Raw genomic sequence first — 16,965 nt, 5'->3', positions numbered from 1 at the left:
GTCCCAAAATTAGATCGAATCCTGCGGAGGGGAGATTGATGAGGTGATTCTAAACAACTTTTTCCTTTGCCAAAATGTTGGTTTTTCTTTTAGTTTCCTTTTCTTTTTTATGCATTATTCGATACAAATTTTTCCCAGCGTGTCCTATTATACTGATGTGGTGTCGATGCACTTGATCGCGACCACGATTCGAACGCAGAGCATACCCAACACTCTCGCCTATCAGTCTGCGCTATACGCGCGTTCTGATTGAACAGTGTTTTTCGTTAATAACTCGAAAACGAAACCTTAACCAACATCTTGACAAAGTTGAAAAAGTTGTTTAGGGATTCGACAAAATTTTGGGACACCCTGTATGTCAATATCAAGGTCATATAGACAGATTGTAATCTAGTTGGATTAATATACTTTTGTGAATAACTTTTAAAAAAACAAGGAGCGACGGGTAAATCCTCTTGAAGGCCATTCGCGGAGGGGGTTACCACCTTGACAACATGTGTCAAGGTCAAGAGCATCGGAGCTTGGTCTCCTAAATAGAAATTTTACCCAATTTTTTATCTGTGTATGTTTCTTTTTTGCACGTACAGTCGAGAGATGAAAAGAACATTAGCGAGACGGCACAGGGGCAAAGGGAGCACTTCGCATGCTCCGCCCTATCTCCACGTTTGATCCTCGCGTTCAAAGTTCGCCGCAACGCTGACTTCGTACCATCTCGCTTTGTTGCGAAGTCTCATTTTTCTTCTTTGTCAGACGACGGGATTAATGTGTGATCGCATCGGCCAATAGCGCACGATAATCTAGAATGCATGTGCGTGAGGCGTGAGTTTCCCTAATGTTCTTTCCATCTCTCGACGGTACATATGTATTTACACATGTTGAAATTGTTGAAAAGAAAAAAGAAGAATGATTATTTTCTGTGTATGTGACGCAGTATTACATGCGGCAGGGTTGCGTGACAGTGATGTCAACTACCTGGATAGCGAGTATGGCGATTTTTGGTGCTCTAGTGCTCCCAAGAGGAGGCTACTACTTCAACAACTCTGGTCTTCTGGCCTGTGACCCTTTCTTCGCCAGAGCTTCTCTTAGGTATATTTCAAATATATAATAAATGTTATATATTTTTGCTTTTCGAATAAATTTCTTTGTTTAATTACAAGTAGCAAAACAAAATTGGTTCATTCATATTATTTTACGTAATTGCTATTCTGTATAATTTTCTTTAAATCAAATGTAACAAATTAAATAATGTGTTTTTAGCCTATTTATACCTACAGGGTGTCCCATAAATCTCGATACTCCCGGAAATGAAGGGTTGCTGAGGTGACTGAACAATTTTTTCCTTTACCAAAATGTTGGTTGGAGCTTCGTTTTTGAATTATTAACGAAAAACACTGTCCAATTAGAGCGCGCGTAGAGCGCGGGCGAATCGCGAGAGTGTTGGCTATCGATTACGTTCGAACAGTGGGCATGAACAAGCGCGGCACCATATCGGCACAATCTGCGGCTTGGTTTTCGAGATACAAGCAACTGAAAATTTGAATATCAATTTCCGAAGCGTTTGTTTCGCTTTCGTACAGCTGACAGCTGAGCAGGTAGCCCATTCTCTAGTGTCCGGGGTCAGCGTCCGGCCAAAGAGACACGTGAAAAGTCAAGGATACACATCTGCTTAGTCTTGAAGACAAGGACCCATTTATGGTTTTAAAGTACTAAATAGACGTGTATCCTTGTCTTTTCCGTCTCTCTTTGTCCGGACACTGACCCAGGATCTGTTCAGCTGTCAGCTGTTCGAAAGCGAAACAAACGCTTCGGAAATTAATATTCCAATTTTCAATTGCTTATATCTCGAAAACGAAGCTGCAGATTGTGCTAATATGGTGTGGCCGCGCTTGTTCATAACCACCGTTCGAACGTAATCGATAGCCAACACTCTTGCGATTCAGCCCGGGCTCTACGCGCGCTCCAATTGGACAGTGTTTTTCGTTAATAATTCAAAAATGATGCTTCAATTAATATTTTAGTCAAGGAAAAAGTTGTTCAGAGTCACCACAGCAACCCCCCATTTCAGGGGGTAGCGGGAGTTATGGGACACCCTGTACATATCGTTAACGGTTATGGAACCTACCCGCACTCAATGGCGTTCGTAGCATTAGTGTTACCCGGTGCGGTAATTTATGGTGTTTAAAAGCGTGACCGTGTCCACACGGTTCAGTCCAGTCGTTACGCAGCCGTCAGAAAAATTCATTATATCATTATTATTATTCTTATTATTATTAACTTAAAATTATTTTATTTTCTGAAATATCACTTATTAGTAACAGCTGTTACAGGCAGCATTAAATGTGTTAGTTACGTCTGTATTGTACCAAAAATTTTTAAATAATATCTCGGAAACTAACAAAAATCCAAATATAAAATTTTAGATTTAGGGCCCACACAGTCTTCCCACCAGCCCCTATTTTCAAATAAATCAGCAACATGGACCTTTCAGAAGAACAGCTCATTTATTTGACTTTTTTTTTAAACCGATTAGGAAAATAGATCCGGAGTGGGGTTACATTTTGTAACCATTAACGATATGTATAAATGAACCAGTTAATATATAAAGGTGAGAATAAATAAATATTTGAATAAATGAACAATTTTCAAAAATTAAGCAGAGTGCAAGGGAAGAGAAAGTGTATGATAAAGTGGGTGAACGCAAACAAATAGAAATGGGGCGTCGAGAAGAAATAAACTTAATATGTAGATAAACGAGTAAGCTAAATATTACAAAATGAAATTGATTGTTCCTTCTTTCTTTCTTCTTAAAGCTAACAATTTTGTTTCAGCAGGAAGCAATATTTTTTCATACAGTAATGTTGTTTTATTTTGTATTTTACTTGTTAAGGAATTGAATCATACAGTAAATGTAACAACAGTGAGATCCGGTTATTGTAATCGGTTATATAGAATTAATTAAAAATAATTCGGCTGTTATAATTCACTTTCGACTATTGTTACCGGTTGTAATAATTACACTAGTGAATAAACGATAAAAATTCTTGATAAATTCGTAACAAATGTACTTTTTAAAGGAAACAAACTTTTGACCGCAGCATATCGTTTATCTTTTGCGTAAGTCTATAACTAGGATTCTTAGAAAATATGTAAATACATACATTTTCTCTTAAAACATACCCAATTCTTGATTTCAAAATATATTGTTGCTCTAGATATATATCATAGCTGCCATAATTATTTCTGTAACTCTTTATTGAGTTCAATAATAACAATTTTGTATCCTCTGTAATGTTATCAGTCAATTATTGTTATTAAAAATTGCAAATCCCAAAGTGATTGTAATAACCGAATTTCGCTGTACTGAACCATAAAATCCCAAAAGAGTCGTTTTGTGTCAACATGGCTGCTTGACTAGTGTTCTGTCCTTATCTCTCTAAGATAAGAACATAGAGGAAAAATAAGGATCGTCTGTACCTTCTCAGTACTTCCGCGTGAGGTCCCCAAGATCAATTCGGACTTGGGTAGTCACTCCTGTTGACCCCTGAGAACGGATAACACGAGGAAACACATTTTGAAAGAATTCAATCAATTTTTCCAAGATGAGGGAGGCGTGACTGAGCACATAAATCGTACTTTTGCAAAAATGACAAGATATTTCTGGCTTCAAACAAAATTTTGAGATCATTGTGGGTAAAAGCAATCGAGGCTGCTATATTCTTGGGAAATAATTGCTCAATCAAATCGCTTGAATATAAAGCACCATAGGAGCGTAGATTTGGAGAAAGCCATCCATGTTTTTAACCCTTTGACTTCTGAGTACAGTAAAAGCTGGATACACTGTAGGCTTAAACATTCTGTGTGTATAAAATAAGAATCAAGTTAATAACACTTATCATTTTTTTCTAAATTTTATTTCTCAATTTGTTCATTATTTTCTTCATTGTTTCATCACATCATTATACAATAATTTGATAACATATGGTGTGTAATTAGTGATATGCGTTGATAACTTTTATTTGATTATGATTAAGATATACAAGAAACTAACTAACTAACTTCTCCTGATGCATATGTGCGTCAGTAGCAGTCAAAGGGTTAATAATGGAACGTTAAAATGAAATAAACATTTCCCCTCCGATAACTTTCGCATTTCAATCCTCAGTTGAAAGATAATATCATTGACTCAGGACCTGAAGCATGATTTTCTGTCACTTTCTTACAATGTCAATTGTAGTTTACCCCAGTTTGACATTCTCGTTAACGATTCATGAGAATAAATGAATTTTACACTTTTTGTTAGAATTAATAAATTTCAATTATTATTACGTAATTTGTGCGTGTGTTATTGAAAGAATAATATATCTGAACACCTTAACAACAAATTTTATATTATTTTTATACGTCCAAATTTATATTCTTTTATAACAGCATATATTGGATATGTCTGCTTCAAAGTTCCGTTTAAAATATCCAAATTCATTCATCAAAAAAAGTATAATACTATTCTCTTCTTTATTGAAAAACAAAGTATAGTACCTCGTATATTAGAGAGTACTTTTAATGCTGATCATTGGAATAAATAGGTTAAGGTCTAGGCCTAGCCACCCTAAAAATCTGAACTGACCCTTCGCTAAACGTACAGATCTTCACCATTTTTAAATTTTAATGTTCAAAAATTTCAAACTTACAAAATTTCAAATTTCTAAAGATTTAAAAGTCCAAATTTTAAAAATACTAGAATTTTTAAATTACTGAGGAGCTTAGCCCATTCTATAATAGAAAAAGATTGTACTTTACGTTTTTCCTATCTTGATTTATATGTACATTTCGTCTTCATTTAGCATCCTTTTTTCTCGATTTTCAGGATCCTTGCCTGCTGCTGTTTTTATTTTCCTACAACAATGGTGCTGATGTATTGCTACGGTTCAGCCTTTCACGTTAACAAATTACGCCTGAAAAGAGTAGTTTGTGTTAACACAGCGGAGGTTGTTAACGGCGGACACATAGATAGGGTAAGTCGAGTTTGGCTCTACCAAAAAATTAATTTAATCTATGATTTTAAGTTAAAAGACAATTTATATGACAATAAAAGGTTCTGATAATTCATTTATTTCTTCATTAAATTTGTATGCTTTCAATATTGTATTTATAATAAAATTACTTTCAAGTTTCTGTTATTCGCTAGGCGTTACTCATCATTTGTTACTTATTATCTTTTACTTGTTGTCTGTTGAAATATGTATATTTGGAACTGTTGTTGTTTACATCATACTAATTGGCGGTTCGCTCGCCACATCCGTGCTTTTCCACCTCACTAATTGTGAGTCATAGAGAAATGACTCCCACCATACATCCATTTTTGTTGATACAATTTGTCAATTCAGCGGTTGATAACCAAATTGCCAATTTTGCTACCATAACGTAACGCTCGATATCATTGCACATTTCAATTATTTTCTTCTCCTCGGTTATTTACTCGTGTTTATATATTCAAAATGTATTCAATATATGTTTAAAAAATAAGCTAAATTATTTCAATATTACTCAAATGATTACTAATCGATCCATATAAATAAAAAGTATGTAGTGTATCATTTTAAAAATAGTGCATCTGCATATTTTTTTCTACTAGACCAACATTTATAAATTACAAGAATGAGCTCTTTTTGATTAAATAACATTTTATTGCTATTCTGTTTTTGTCTTATTTTTTGATGCTTTTAAAAAATACAAATTTTCGAAAAATTTAATTAGATTGATTAATAACGTTTCAAAATATTTATTCTACTACTTTGAAAAACACTGTTTCAAGAAAAATGCGTTCAAAATTGTATTTGAAGATGTTAAGATGTTCGAAGTGCCCGCGCAATGCGTTTTGTTTCATAACCGACTGCGTTGCCGGCCACGGTGCTATCCTTTGTTCATTCTTTGCAAGCGATTTATCGGACGCAAATACATGTACGTGACAAACCGGCATGTTCGTTATTATTATAAATAATAAATAAGTATAACTCTACGTAGTGGTTTTTCATGGCTTTTCAGTGGTTTCACTTCCCAGGGCAATATTCCAATAGAAGAAAATAAGAAAATTTTTTTGATTTAGCATTAATTTGTTATTCTTCAGTGTCTCCTGCCGTACGTTCAGTTTCTTTGAATCAAAATTTATAATGACATAACCGTAAGAAAGATCGTTAAGTATGTCATCACACTTTTGCTTGTCAACTGATATACTTGTAAACGACATGTCCTGTCACAAAGTAAACTGGTTACCACAGAAGTTTCTTTTCCGTGATTTAACAATATGTTCTTTAATACCACGACTGCCTTTTCTCAAGGAACGAGACTTTGCAGAAGAACATTTTGTCATTTCTTTCACAAAGACACCACAAGAACAGCTAATTAGACTGAGTAATGTTAAGAATTAAATAGTCTCTAATAGCCGAGTTTCATCTGCAGCCGCCATTATTCACAATAATTAAAGACCCAAATGGGTAGAGGTGTCATGTCACAGATTGATTATTTAATGCAAACGTGATCTAAAGAATTTCAACTGGAACTTTAATATGCATTTTATCTCTGCAATAAGTAATAATTAAGTAATTATAAAATTGCACTGCAAGTAATAATTAGAGAGTTATCTTTTCTATTTCAAAATAGAAAAATTAATTACATGTTGTTCGAATTTACAAAAGATAAAGCTATTATTATCTTCTTGAAAATTCAAAGTTATCTTAAGGATAGAAAAATATAGTGTTACTTAAATTTATTACAGCAAAAAATCAATTTTTGAAAAAATGTTATCTGACACCTTTATCCACTCGTGTCTTTAATTATGCTAATTAAAAGTAATCGAACAAATAGTTTACTAATATCAAATGGTGGGTTTTATCCATAGATCCATTTCTGTTTATCCACTAACAATTTTCATAATTTTTTTCTAATTTCAAAAGATCCGTTTAAATTTAAACGTATTGAAAGAATAAAAATTGGCAAAATAAAACAAAAGGAAAAGTATATTCTTTAAAATGTTTAAACCAAGACCCACACCAAGGGGTTTTGATTATTCAACATACTCTAATTAAACATACTAGATAAGTCGACTTCAGCTTCAAATACAAACCGTACACAATTGAAAAAAAGTTACAAAGTTACAGAACGAAATACAATCTCTTAATACATTATCCACAGGCCAGTAATGAAATAAAATAGCACTACCATCTTACAATTAACGATAACTAAAAATTAAAAGGTGTAACTTTTTTTTCAATTTCCTCTTAATTGAAGTACATTTAATTTTTATAATTTCAGCAGAGTTATATGTGAATTTATAATAATCAAAAGATTATTAATTAATTTTTCTTCAACAGCCGATACTGTCAAAAAGCCTATTAATAGACTTTCGGTATATGAAGTGTTTTTGAAATAAAGCTGACTAGCAAGTGAATAAAAATACAGTTACATTGGAATCAAACAATTGATGAAAAGTCGAAAAGAATTCATGTTTTATTTATAGTGTTCGTATATATACATACATATTTGCGTGTTGTTACAGTTAACAAACAGGTACAATCTACAATATCAATATACATGTATGCGTATACACAATCCACGACTTGTGAAACATGAATTCCTCCAGTTTGTTTGTCGATCTCACTGCTGGATGCATGTGGTGAAAATAAAAATGTTAAATTCCTTTAGAAAATCGAAAACAAAAAATTCATTTAAAAATCATGTCATCATATATACAACGTGTTCGCCGTAACTGCGTGCACAATTTTTTAACCCTTTCGGTCGCGAATTATTTTTTCTTGAAAAAAAGAATCAAGGATTTGCTAAACAGTTCTTTGAATTAAATTATGATTTTTCAGTCGTACAAAATATCTCCAAGGAGGTCCCCAAAGGGAGTGTAACGCGTCCCCAAGTTAAAACATTATGTTCAAGTGAGTGCTGTATAAGTTAAGAATTCAATTCTTGTTGGTTTTCACCTTTAAAAACGTATTTTTCTATCAAAAACTACAATTTTGCTCGTAACCTCAGAAAATATATACCGGTTCACGGAAGAGAATGTTTTTCTTTTTGCATCTTCTTCAAATAAAAATATTTATAATAAGAAATTTTAAATATTTAATTATTATCTAAGTTTCAATTTTTTAAGAAATCTTATAAGTAATTTAACTAAATTATTTAAAAGAAAGGAGAAATCAAGAGTCTGAAACTCTTACGATTAATATCAATTTATTGAAATGGCGAGCATGTTCCCCGGATCACAATCCTATGGAAAGTTTATGAGGTATTATGGTACGATATATTTATGCAAATAACCGGAAGTTCTAAAACGTTTCGTAATTGAAGAAAGATGTTATTGCATCTTGGAGTGCAATTAGCAGAAAATTTTTTAAAAGTTAGTTAAAAACATGCTAAACCATATTTTTTATTTAATACATTTGAAAAGAGGGCCTATTATTAATTAAACATTGTTATTACGTGGTAATTACACTGATGCTATAGATATGCATCAGTGAAATATTTGTTTTATTACTATATTTCGTTTTAAATAAATGATACTTTCACACTTTTTTCACTATACATCATATTTTTAACTTCGTGTAATATTAATAAAATTTAGAAATCATCATACAATGTGTCCGAGTATTGATGGGACATTAATCGGCTCCAGTACAATTGTGGAGGCGATAATTCTACATGAGAAAAAATAAGTCGAAAATATGGAATAACATCGTTTTTTATTCGAAGCTCTGTTTTTGGAGAAATCAGCTTTGAATCTTTTTTGAGTACCTAAGCACTTGACTATTTCGTGATTGAATGAACTTCGATATAAATCAAATGTCGTGAGTGAACTAATAATAAAGCATGTAATTTTTAAAATTTACTTTATTAATACAAAAATTATTTGACATGTTGGCCACTGTACTGCATACAGAACTATGCTTCTCATAAATGTATGAATACTCAACGAAAATCAAAGCAAAAATTCATATCGAAATTAGAATTAGAAGTTCTATTTAATTTATTTCTTTAATTGGAATTTAATTAAATAAAATTATTAACAATAAAGTGCCTCTATTTTGAAATAGATAAAAATCTATTCTAATATCGAAAAAAGTATTTTATAGATGCTATTAGATTAAGTCGATGGTATCAGGGTTTAAATTCGATTAGGCTAATAAACAGTCTTCATAGGTTTATCGATAACTTATTGTCTTATGAATAAATGTTCAAAACTCCTGAAAATTGTAGTGGTGCTATAATTATGCTGCACAGTGTACTATTAAAAGTGTAGATAAACGTTTTTTCGTTTCCACGTCTCTAATTTACTAAAAACCGTCCCCATCTGTTGGAAATATAAATTTCTTGGATAAACGTGAATAATAATAAAAAAGACAAATTGTTGGTCAGAAAGAGATATATCTTTTGAAACGTGGTGAATTATCAATTGTTCAAATAACTTGTAAGAAAACGACGTATATCGTTTCTCCGATAATGTAGAAAATAATTAGCGTTCGAGGAAGAGTTCGTAATCGACCGAAAATCTACGGGTCATTACCTCCTTTCGTACACGCTTTTCGGAGCGTATTCACCAAGACCTCGGGACATCGAGGAAAACTGGGTTAAGTGCGCGACGCGGTTACAGCATGGAATTATTGGAAGACTAAAGTGAATTCACTTGAATGACTACGAATTCCTTCGGGTCTTCAACTAAACACGACTTTTATACATAATATATTAATTTTACTTCAAACCTAGGACACCCTGTATATTGATAGACTAAAGGTCTCTTTATGCATGTACACGTATGAACGTAAATAACAGTAAATATTATAGATCTTTGGAGATGCATTTGATCAATAATTGAAGTTACGTTAACTGTTCTAAGAAAGCTGTATTTCAAGAAAACTAAGAACATTGTTACTATGTGATCAATTTCGTGAGTCCTCATGACATGTACAACATGGTAGAAAAGTAACGATCGGGGATGATCTATTACGTGTAAACTGCAATAAAACTAAGTAAATGTAGAGCAAGATTGACTTTAAAGCCAACCACGGCCAGAAAGAAAAAAAGAAACAAATTTCGGCCATTCGTTGAGATTTTAACTCACTGAACACAATGGCGCAAGAATTTTTTCGATAACTCTTACCGTTTGGCCTGTACAAAAGTAACAGAAAGTTTAAATGCTTTAGCCCCCTTCTCAAGATTTTCAATCTTAGATACGAGTTGACTATTAAAGAATTTGTCATAAAGGAAGAAATCCATCCGGTTATAACTCATATTTTTGAAAAAGGTGTTTTATTGTTAGTTTCGACGGATCTAAAAATATTGACTGAGTCATTATTAAAGTCTTTATTAAAGTCTTTATTAAAGTCTCATGAGCTTAGAAAAGATAAGGAGAGATATAATTCGTATGCAACGTATATCACCTGGTAGGTGGGTCGTCCATGGACGATTTTCTCCACATATTATGGTTCGGTCACTTTCCACTCATGCTGCAGGCGACCGTTACGACTGAGGTAAATTGCCATTGAATCGAGTGATCGAAATTGCCACTGAAGTCTATGATATGACGAGCAAACCTCAAACGGCTAGTGGCGCGCCGGAAAGTACATATTAGGGGAAGATGTGGTAATGTGGCCCTCGAGTTTGATGTTTCTTCCTAAAATTTCATTTATGATTTAAACTACTTTAATGTTTTAGATAAAATTTTACGTAAACTAATAAGCTTATTTGCGATTAACACTAGAACTACCGACTTTTGATGCACACTTATTTTTAAGTTAAAAATAATATAAAAAATTGAATAGATAAAGGATGAAATATAATTTAATATATACATCCATTTTTTATCTCGACAATACTCAATATAAATTTTAACAAAAATACCTCGATAAAATTTGTAATTTAAAATAAGGAACTTGAAACCAGTCATTTTAACTGGTTTGATAGTTTTAGTGTTAAGGATGAAAGTAAAAGTTATGAAAATAAGTGATTTTTGAAACTTTTACAAAAGTGAGAATAATATGACCCTCGAATGAAAATTACACAAAATTTGAATTCAAATGCAAATAAATAAAATTAATTTTTTTCGTAATCCATACATAAAAAAAACTGCCCCATAGCGGGGCTAATTGATACATACAGTGGGTCGCAAAAGTATTCGGACACCGTTTAAAACAGAATTCGTAATTTAAAATTGGACCAAATGACGTAAGGTTTTTCAAGAAGCTATATAAATTAATTTACTAGGATATGTGCTTTTGTTGTTTTAAAAAATTGCGATTTGTTGAAATTGTGAAAAAAAATAGCGAAGGGTAATTTTTCTTCTTTTCAAATATGTCTTCCGTAAATTCAAATAAGTTATGTGTATTAGGGATCGAATTAGAATAATACCATCTGTCTAATAGTGATTTACTTATATCTAATTGTACGTCTAATTGTAAGTATTACATTTGCTGAACACGTGGTCGCTCTTATCGTTAGATCTCTAGTAGTAATGGACGGCGGAAACGATTTTGCGTAGACGAAAAGGATGAGCAGGTGGCGATCTCTTGATCGTCACGTGACTGCGTGCGCATGACATCATTACCGCGGCATATATGTATAAACTCGGCATCGCGCAAGCTGAAAATTTCATCGAGATCGGTCATCGCATTTAAAAGTTATAAGTAATTAAAATTTCATCTAAGAACGTGACTAGTTATGCTTTCAAATGAAAAGTCGCGATTTTCGAAAATTTTAATTACATGTACATAGGCAACTTCTAAGTGCATTGCGCGATCTCGATTTTCAGCATACACATAACATACTTAAATTTACAAATGTCATATTTTAAATTTTCATTACAGGTTCAGATAAAAAAGTTAAAAAATTGTCTTTTTTTGTAGAAATTTTTTAAAACAACGAAAGCACATATCTTAGTAAATTAATTTGTACAACTTCTTGAAAAACCTCAGGTCATTTAGTCCAATTTTAAATGAGGTATTCTGTTTTAAACGATGTCCGAATACTTTTGCGGCCCACTGTATACATATAAAATATGTTATTGTTACCTTAACAATCATTTTGATTACTCGAAATATATTATTTTAGTTATATTACTTACATAATAGGTATACATAAACGAAACAGATATAAAATAAGTGTGTAGCGCCTAAGATAGCGCCTAAGAAAACACAGAGCTGCCCCTTCAGGTTATGTCATAAAAACCTTTCGCGCTCAGTACTAGGCCTTCGCTTGATTGGACGGGCCTAGCTTCACCTTTCCGTATAAAACAGGGCCGTTTTTCCAAGGAAAGCCAGTCTACGGAAAATAAGCGAACTGCATCCTCAGCTGAGAAGACGACTCGTTCGGCACTCACTGAAAAACAGTAAACCTTTACCCCGTAACACCGAAGGCTTTTGGCAACCAAGACTCATACAACGACCGGCACCTCAACGCCTCCTTTTCGACAACCGAGAAAAACGTATACACGGCACCTTCGCGTCACCAACCTACCCCGTAAAATTAGGGAAGAAGACGTTGCCTACGTGGCTCTCGGCACTTCCCTAAAAACCCCTCTCTCTAATCGATCCTCCTTACACGGGGAACTCTCCAACATCGCGCCGTGACGATATCTTTTCGTGCGAAGTGTCGATTTTTATTCAAGAATAGATCACTTTCTAAATCCGTGCACCAATAAATATCCTGTATACATATAATAAGGAATAAAATCTTTGCCGCATTTTATGTAAACCCATCTCATATACGAATTGCACTGAATCCATTTTTCACCTCGTGCAAAATTTGAAAATGATTCAACACGAATTAAACATAAGGCATAACTGATACCTGTGGAGATGGGGATATAAAAATATTTGTATAAAAAAATTTAGACTATATAAACAAAAGGACAAAACGTAATTACCTACTCTTGAAATGGCTTAATACCAAAGCACAGTGATTTATAATGCCTATAGTGTTTTGTATAATATCTCCAGACGAAATGAAAAGCCAACCTGAATATTTAATTCGATGCTGTAGAAACGACAAAAAATTGAATAACAGCTATCAACGCCTCTGTACATAGACTGTACATTGACTAATGAACTTCAGATACATAGCCATAATCGAGCTACATGCATGTAGTGTTCAGAAAATGTCACTGTATCAACCTGCACCAATCTCTCCTTTTGTTTCCCTATGTATAAATCTAGTAGATGCAACAAATTACAGACTTATCCGCTAGATCTTTCTGTTGTAGATAATATGCAAAATCACAAGAATATTTCTACCCTGATTCAAATCCGGGCAAACGTTAAATTAGAAATCAAGTCGTTATCAAGATTTCGATTTAGTAACAGAACACTTCAAGCTTAACTTCTTAACAATAGTACTCCGAAATATTATAGCTGGTTTCTAAGTACTTATAAAGATATAGGACCCCGCAGGTAACTTTAAACGCATTGTTTTCGTAATAACATTTCGAATGGCCGGATCCACTTGAAATTTTGATGCATTTAAAGTAAAAAATTTAACATTAGATTGCCGGATGTTGGGTATATCTATTTTGCCTGAAATGAGTCAATTTAACTCAAACATCAAAATTGAAATTTAAAAAAAAAATAAAATTTTATTTTAAAGAAACTTTATTCAAAACAACTTTTACATATATGTATATTCTGTTTTTAAAATACATTTTCCGCAGATTTTTTTATTACATTTAACACAGACGCCCTTACGTCTATTTCTTTTGCATGATACTTGAACTTGATAATTCAATCGTTAAACCGTACAACCAAATATTGAATGTGCGAGTTTGCAATAGATTTCTAACTAGTAAATTGTCAAGTTTGAACATGAAAACTCTCTCATCAGATTGTTTACCAAAAATTTATATCCAGAAGAAATAAATAAGTTACATGTGTATAAAACGACCAACTTTAAAAATATTTAATGAGTCAATTTGACTCACATCCGTCAAAATAGGTATAGCACATATGGATTTTTGGAACTAGGGGGGGGGGGGAATTAGTATTTGTATACATTTCATAATTCTATTAAAAACCAACATGTTTTTAAAAAAGCTATTTAAGTTTTGCTACGTATATATTGTATAACAATAAAATCGTAAGTGAGTCAAATTGTCTCGTTCCGGCAATCTAGTGTTAAAAATCAAAAGATTACACAATTTTATCTTAAAAATAGAAACAAAAAGTTTAAAATGCTATAATTTTCAATATTTTCCACGATTCTAGGTCAAACTATAGCTATAATCGTACAGATTGAGAATCCTTTTGATTCTTTCGTTTCAGATAACTATAAAAATTGCAGTGATGGTTACTGTTCACAAACTTTTTTTTTCGGAAAGGTACGACAAGATGGCTGATATGTTATTACCTATACATATTTATCATTGAATGAAAAAATTTTGATATATTCCTTAAATGTAGTATAATATATACGGAAAATTTTACATCAATCGGTTCCGTCGTTTTCATTTGAAAAATTCTCAAAGATTACCCTACTTTGAGCACAGTCGTACCAGCGATACCCTTTAAAGCTTCGCGAAATCGTATCTCACGCCTCGTTCGTGTTTCATCTTTTTTACAGTTTCTCCACGCAGAAGATTGGAGAAAAGCAGCATTGATCGCAGTAGCTAGTGACTACCCAAAAACATATTGCCTTTCCATTATCAAGCAGGTATCGCGTGTGAAGTTCCAGCTACCCAGCCGGACCTTCGCATTTATCCACATGAATATATAAAGGGTCGCGTACAAAGAGTAGTAGTTTATGGGATGTTCACAATTAATGGGTCGACGATCTATATAGAGCATACGAACATTTCGCTTAAATTTGGATCTTTGCAGTGAATTCGAGTGGAAGTTCTGATAGCCAGCAAGTTTAAAACCGATTTTCTCAATTTCTAGTCATCTGATGGATTTAAGGAAACGCATCTTTAGAATCAAATGACAGCTTCTTAAAGAGTGCTGATTATAAATTTGTAAATTGTTTTTCTCTATCATCCTTAATTAAAAAAAAAATCATGTATTTCAAATTTAAACAAATTTTATAACATAACTATAAAAGATAGTAAATTCATGTTTTCATAGGAAGATTCTGTGGAATTTAAGGAATACGTCGATATAAATTGTCAATTTGTTGTAAATGTTGAATATGTTTAAATAATTATTAAATTCGGAGGTACACTGATCTTGTAACACTTTTGGGATACTTTCTACTAATTTATCTTAAACAGTAAAAGTATAGCAGAAAATTGAATTATATCACGCAATTAAGTTAATCTTTATTTTTTAAAACAACGTTTGCAGAAGGTTATAACCGGAAAGCAACAATACGATGAGTGGAGAAAGTCACTTTCTCAAGTACCAGAACATCAAACTCATAGACAGTATTGATTTAGATTGTCTCATGCTTATCAATGCTTTACCACTTCTATGGTTTTCAAGATTTTCAAGATTTTTAAAACTTGTACGACTTTCAAGGCTTTCAAGATTTTAAAAATTTGCAGGACCTTGAAAACTTTCAAAATTTTTAAAGTTTGTAGGACTTTCAAGACTTTTACGATTTTCAAGACTTTCAGAACTTTACAGTTCAACTAAAGTTGGAAAGAATTCGGAGTTTTCTCTGCATATTTATATTCGAAACACTTCGTAACCCATCACTGTTCGAACCGCTATTCAGTACCGCATGATGCTGACTAAAAATTGGTTCTTCTGTTACAGTTCACTTGAAAAATTTGGGACAATTAAATTTTAAAGATAAATACATTAGACTTCCAATTATCTGGCCAAGTACCGGGTAATCCAATATGCTGGATAATAATTGAATTATATCTATGGAGTGATGAAAACGAAGAATATAACTCCCTAAATTATGATTAATATAGCAATGCAATTTATTAAAAAAAAAAAATATATATATATATACGAAAGAGAATACATAGATGTGGAGCACATAAAACATACAGAGGATGCCCCTTCGCCTTGACCTTGGCTATCATATCGCGATAATGAAAACATGTATTTCCAATTAAGATAACTTCGGTAAGTTCTAAATCTTGAGAAAAATGACCCTGAGGAAAAATTTTGCTTATCATTAAGATATTAAAAATGCTCACGTTAGATGGGACACCCTTTATATAACTAATATTGATTTAATTTTTCCTTTTCCATCATTTAATAATTACGGACAGTATCAAATGTGCCGATTAATCGGGCGTTTCGGATAATCAGCTGCCGAATAATTGGAAGTTTCAAATATTCCAAATATTAAACAGAATTGAATGCTGTCCTAGTTCTAAATAAACTACGGTTTGTCAATAGTCTTTTCCATTTTATTGTACGGAACCCTATAGCTGTAACCTACATACGGTCCTATATGCTGCATCATCAATCGATGCCACCATTCTCTCGACGGTGAAAAACCCGTATAAGTTTGCAGATCGCTGACATTTACGATCGTACTATATTTATGCGACGACTATAACCAAAATTTGTTACTGAAAAAGTATAGCTGTGACAGCTTTTTGCTGAAACAGCGCTTGAAGATGTTACAACCACGCCACTATCACTATCTTTGCTTTCTTCAGGGATGAGCCAGGTCCCTTAGACATTTTACAGTTTCCGAATTTTGAAAACAGAATTTTTTAATTTTTAGAATCTGAAATTTTGGAATCCCAAGTTAAGGAAGTCTGTAATCTTGAAATCCTAAAATTTCGAAATAATCTAAAATTTTGGAATTCTTCAATTTTGAAATCCTAAAATTGTGATTTCTTGAAATTTTTTAATTTTAGAATTTTTAAATAAAAAAAAAAATAGTGGTCCATATATTTGAGAAAGAGTCAGACCATCTTGGCCTCTACCTAGTCACACCAATAGTTATCAATCCAGTATTGTTATCAGTCGGTCTCAAAATAATCTATATAAGATTAATTTAAAATAATTCTCCTAT

At 32.6% G+C, this 16,965-nt stretch overlaps 1 protein-coding gene across 1 annotated transcript in view; it reads left to right on the top strand.

Moving 5' to 3' along the window:
• The window catches only part of LOC114881042 (trace amine-associated receptor 1), a 349,388-nt gene that overhangs the window by 305,104 nt on the left and 27,319 nt on the right, over nucleotides 1-16,965 (top strand). Inside the window, exons 5-6 of the mRNA XM_046289948.1 lie at nucleotides 932-1,086; nucleotides 4,865-5,012. Of these exons, the coding sequence (XP_046145904.1) occupies nucleotides 932-1,086; nucleotides 4,865-5,012 (303 nt within the window). The remainder of the gene's footprint in view (nucleotides 1-931; nucleotides 1,087-4,864; nucleotides 5,013-16,965) is intronic.

Source organism: Osmia bicornis, unplaced genomic scaffold, assembly GCF_907164935.1.
Source record: "Osmia bicornis bicornis unplaced genomic scaffold, iOsmBic2.1, whole genome shotgun sequence".
NCBI lineage: Eukaryota > Metazoa > Arthropoda > Insecta > Hymenoptera > Megachilidae > Osmia > Osmia bicornis.
Note: the sequence above shows the minus strand (reverse complement) of the source record. Positions and strands in the feature narration are given on the sequence as shown.